We start from the raw sequence: 4,156 nt of genomic DNA on the forward strand, positions 1-4,156 counted from the left end.
TCAACAAACATTGCCAAATTGCTTTCAAGAAAGGTTCTAGGGTGGTTCCTGTTGTGGCACTGCAGATTAAGACCCCAACACAGTGTTGGTGAGAGTCCAGGGTTGCCACAAACTGCACCCTAGGTCGCAGATGCAGCCCAGATCTGGGGTTGCTTGTGGGTGCTGTGGGCCTGTAGCTGCAGTTCCAATTCAACCCTTTGCCCAAGATCTTCCATATGCAACAGGTGTGGCCAAAAAAAAAAAAAAAAAAAGGAAAAGAAAAGAAAAGAAAGGTTCTAGGCGGTGGCAATGTCACTGCTCAGGCTCAGGCTGAATTCCTGGCCTGGTAATTTCTGCATGCCTGCAGCCCCCTGCCTGCCTCCCCCCAAAAAAGTGCCTGGCTCATATTAATTTTAAAAAACTCTACTCTTTTGGTAAGAAATGCTGCATTTAAAGTTATGTTTCTTTGACTAGCTTAGTTGCACATTCTTTCCCTCAATTTACATTTTTTTAGTTCCAACTCTTTCCTCCTATCTCTATCAGATTGCTTTTGCAATACAAATATACTTAAAAACAACAACCCAGTGGTTGCTACTGCATGACTGCTCAACACTGGCAAAAGCCCACAAAGGCGAGCTCGAACGTTAGCAAAGAACCTAGGCGACAGCTGGCCCTTATGTTTCATGGCGGAAACATGCCTTCCACAAATCACTAGGCGAAAATTACTGCAAAGGCGTTGGCTCTCCCAGTCTGGGGAGGAACGTCTCGCGGGATCTCAGTCGCCCTTGGAACCTCTGACGCGACTACAAGACCCAACATGCAACGCGCCTCCAGGCCCTCGTTCTCGAATGAAGGCTAAGGTCCAAGGTCATGTGTCTGTCTGCGTAAGGCGTCCGGTCATCTCTCCCACGCCTTTTTCTGCAGCTTTCCACCTTGGCCGCCATTTTGTGCGGGAGGCAATGGAACCTGAGTCCAGCGACTCTATGGTCCGCAATTCAGAGATCGTCCAATCGGAAGCCAGACCTTGAAGGAAAACCCCGCCTCTACCCGCAGGGAGGCGGGAACTGCCACGAAGCTCCTGTGGAGAGAGAGGAAGGCGCTACAGGAAACCAATGAGAAGGGAGGAATCTAAGATGTTAGCCAATGAGGGTGCGAGAGGATTGCGGCCAATGAGAGTAGGGGGACCCCCGGACACGTGGGTGGGGGCGCTGAGCGCTGAGTCCTACAGCTAAAGCCGGGAGGTGAGTCAGTCACCTTGAGCCGGGCGAGCGCTGTGTTCCAAGCCGGGGCAGCGGGGCAGTGAGTGCAGGTGACTTGGGGCCGAAAGCCAGCACTTGGCAGGGCTGTGGCCGGGTTGTGTGGAGGGGCATTTGCCCCTAGGGCCGGGAAAGGCGACGAGCCTCTATAGCCTTAACAATTAATGTTAATTACCAACCGTAATGGGTAACTTCCCTGGTTTAAGCGGACTGTGGACAGCTGTGTAAAATTAGGCAGACTCTGAACGGCATCTGCCCAGCTTTAACGTCCAGTCTTCCCCGGAGACCATCCTCTTGGGATAGCATTTCCCTCCTGGGCTGGGCCTCCTTCCTGTACTTCCGATTTCCATGACCTTCCTTTGCAGACCTGTCGCGCTGAAAGTGGTGGACCGGGAATTCGCCCAGTCCTTCTGACCTCTAATGTTCTCCTCAGCTGGTGCACCATTCGAGGAAGAGCGTGGTCCAGGGAGGACGGGCGGGGTGAAGGGGACGACCGAAGGTCGCCACTATAAGCAAACCACCAGGGTGCCAGTGGATTTTTTCTTTTTTCTCTGCAGACAGAAAAAATGCAAACCACCGGGGCGCTACTCATTTCTCCTGCTCTGGTAAGCTTGTGGCTCCGGGGTGCCCTGTAACGCCAGGTAGAGCCATCAGCGTTTAATGAATGAACTGAGAGGAGCTTGGCATCCTGCTGTTGTTGCCCCTTTAGGGAAGCTGTAGGATGTGATGCAGTTAACCTTTGATTATTTGGGCCTGTAAACCAAATTGTCTTGGCTTTGGAATGTGGTCAGAATCTGGATCTGACCTTTTTACTCCTTGTCTGACTTATAGCTAGACAGCCCACTGAAGCAGTGATTCTCAGCTTTGGCTGTACATTGGAATGGGGTAGCTTTTAAATAGTCTAACGCCCAGACTACCCCCCGTGGGGTGGAATCTATACATTTGTTTTGTTCTGTTTTTTGGAACTCCCGAGATGATGTGAATGTTAAGCCATGTTTGAGAACGGCTACGTTGTATTTGTTGAAATTTTTAAGAAAACTGTTGCAGGAGTCTTTGCTTAGGTGACTGTTTCAGGAGCCTTACCAGGCTCACTGGCCCACTCCATTCAGGGTGTGTAACCGTGATTGCATTTTTAGCAAAGTAAGATTTTCCTCTTTTGATTCATTTGGTGATCTGGGTACAAACCCTTCCTGTGCTTGGTTTGATACTAGTGTGCGGTGTTTTGCGTGTGTTTGTTTTTGGGTTTTTTTGGTCCCTTCTGAGATACTGATTAAGTGCTGTGCCCACAGAAGTGAACCTCCTTACCTGGGAAGGTAAATGGGAAGGTTGCCACTGCTGATGACACCCTGGTCTCAGGACAGCCCTCTCTGGTTGAGAGAGGAATACATTAATTGGCCTTGATATATATTGAACTTGTTTTGTAATATTTGTAGTCATTTGACAGAAGCTCAGCAATTAGGGTTTTTTGTTTTATTTTCTTGCCTGATTTGGAGGAATGTGTCTTTTTGATTTTATAGCTCCGCTCTTGTACCAGGGGCCTGATCAGGCCTGTGTCTGCCTCCTTCCTGAGTAGGCCAGAAATCCCATCTGAACAGGTAAAGGAGAATGGGCCCTCTTGAGAAGTTCCTCAGACTGGGTTCCATTAAGTTAGTTGAATTGCCTTTAGGCCAAAGCGAGAGGGGAGTCATAGAATCTGTGGTGTCTGAATAGTTCTAAGTACCCCAAGGTGAACATGGTGGGTTTCCCTAACCCACAGGAGTTCCCTTGTCCTGTCTGGAAGGGGACCCGAAGAGTAACTCCCAAACTCTGCATTCTGAGCATTCTCTACTTGCTCAGCAGTTTGCCAACAAGTTCAGAGCTCTTGTGGGCGGGGTGAGGGGTGGAGACAGCCACCAGTCCTCAAGCCTCACCCTCTCCCTTTCTCTCCCCGTCCTGCTAGCCGCCCTGCAGCAGTGTCCCACTCCAGGTGGCCAGGCGGGAGTTCCAGACCAGTGTTGTCTCCCGGGACATTGACACAGCGGCCAAGTTTATTGGTGCTGGGGCCGCCACAGTTGGTGTGGCTGGTTCCGGGGCTGGCATTGGAACAGTGTTTGGCAGCTTGATCATTGGCTATGCCAGGTAAGTTTCGGGGTGGCCTGGAGCATCTCCTCCTATAAAAATTCTACCCTATTTGGAGGCAGCCTCAGCACGAGATCGTAGCTTCGAGTTGATTTCCTCTACCTCCTGTTTTCTCAGAATTTAAGTTTGTTGCCAGCCCAGCTCCCTTAAACTTACCGTGTTGGTACTCTGCTTGCCCGTCCGATCCCCAGGATACTTGCAAGCCAGGCCCCCCTCCCAGTTTCCGCACTCCCCATTCACCTAAGCACCACCCCTTCCTTTCCCTGGGCTGGCATCGGTCTCTGTCCCCGGCAGGAACCCATCTCTGAAGCAGCAGCTCTTCTCCTATGCCATTCTGGGCTTTGCCCTGTCTGAGGCCATGGGGCTCTTCTGTTTGATGGTCGCCTTCCTTATCCTCTTCGCCATGTGAGGCTTCGTGGAGGTCACCTACCCGTCCCTGCTGCTTCGACTCCAAGGCCATGCCCGGTGCTGGAGTGTGCTGAGCTTGACCATTAAACACAACGTTTCTCTAAACCCGTCTGCCTGCGCCTCTGTCCTTTGCCCTGGGGGAGAGCCTTCCTGGAAAGGAGGGACGAAGGAAGTGGGCTTGGGCCACCCTGGGTGATGAGGAACTCTTCAGTGCTGAGAAGGAGCACTCTCACGGCTATAAGAACATCTCCTGCGGGGAGCGTGGGTTTGTCTTATGATAATGGGTGCTTCTTCCCTCTTCACATTTAGTAATAATATGTAGCGGTTTTGAGGGCCTCGATTTGCACCAAGCTCTGTGCCAAGTGCTCTACGTTTGTCATCTCCTCAACTCTGTA

General features: G+C 51.2%; 1 protein-coding gene across 4 annotated transcripts; it reads left to right on the plus strand.

Annotated features, from left to right (window-relative positions):
• The first annotated feature begins 901 nt into the window (after positions 1 to 901).
• On the plus strand, positions 902 to 3,866 carry ATP5MC1 (ATP synthase membrane subunit c locus 1). Of its 4 annotated transcripts, none has more exons than XM_084982991.1 (5): positions 902 to 1,128; positions 1,793 to 1,840; positions 2,753 to 2,830; positions 3,175 to 3,353; positions 3,648 to 3,866. In XM_084982991.1, exons 1-5 carry the CDS (start codon positions 1,123 to 1,125, stop codon positions 3,760 to 3,762), a joined length of 426 nt encoding a protein of 141 aa, XP_084839117.1. In that variant the 5' UTR covers positions 902 to 1,122; the 3' UTR covers positions 3,763 to 3,866.
• The last annotated feature ends 290 nt before the right edge of the window (positions 3,867 to 4,156 follow it).

This window comes from Sus scrofa, chromosome 12 (assembly GCF_054392235.1).
Source record: "Sus scrofa isolate SSC_HxYL_T2T_F1_AM1 chromosome 12, Sscrofa_HxYL_maternal_Yorkshire_Landrace_v2.0, whole genome shotgun sequence".
In the NCBI taxonomy this organism is placed as follows: domain Eukaryota; kingdom Metazoa; phylum Chordata; class Mammalia; order Artiodactyla; family Suidae; genus Sus; species Sus scrofa.

Coding starts and splice junctions, on each gene's coding strand:
- ATP5MC1 (XM_084982991.1), top strand. Junction 1,841..2,752: donor TACTCATTTCTCCTGCTCTG/GTAAGCTTGTGG, acceptor TTGATTTTATAG/CTCCGCTCTTGTACCAGGGG. Junction 2,831..3,174: donor CAGAAATCCCATCTGAACAG/GTAAAGGAGAAT, acceptor CCGTCCTGCTAG/CCGCCCTGCAGCAGTGTCCC.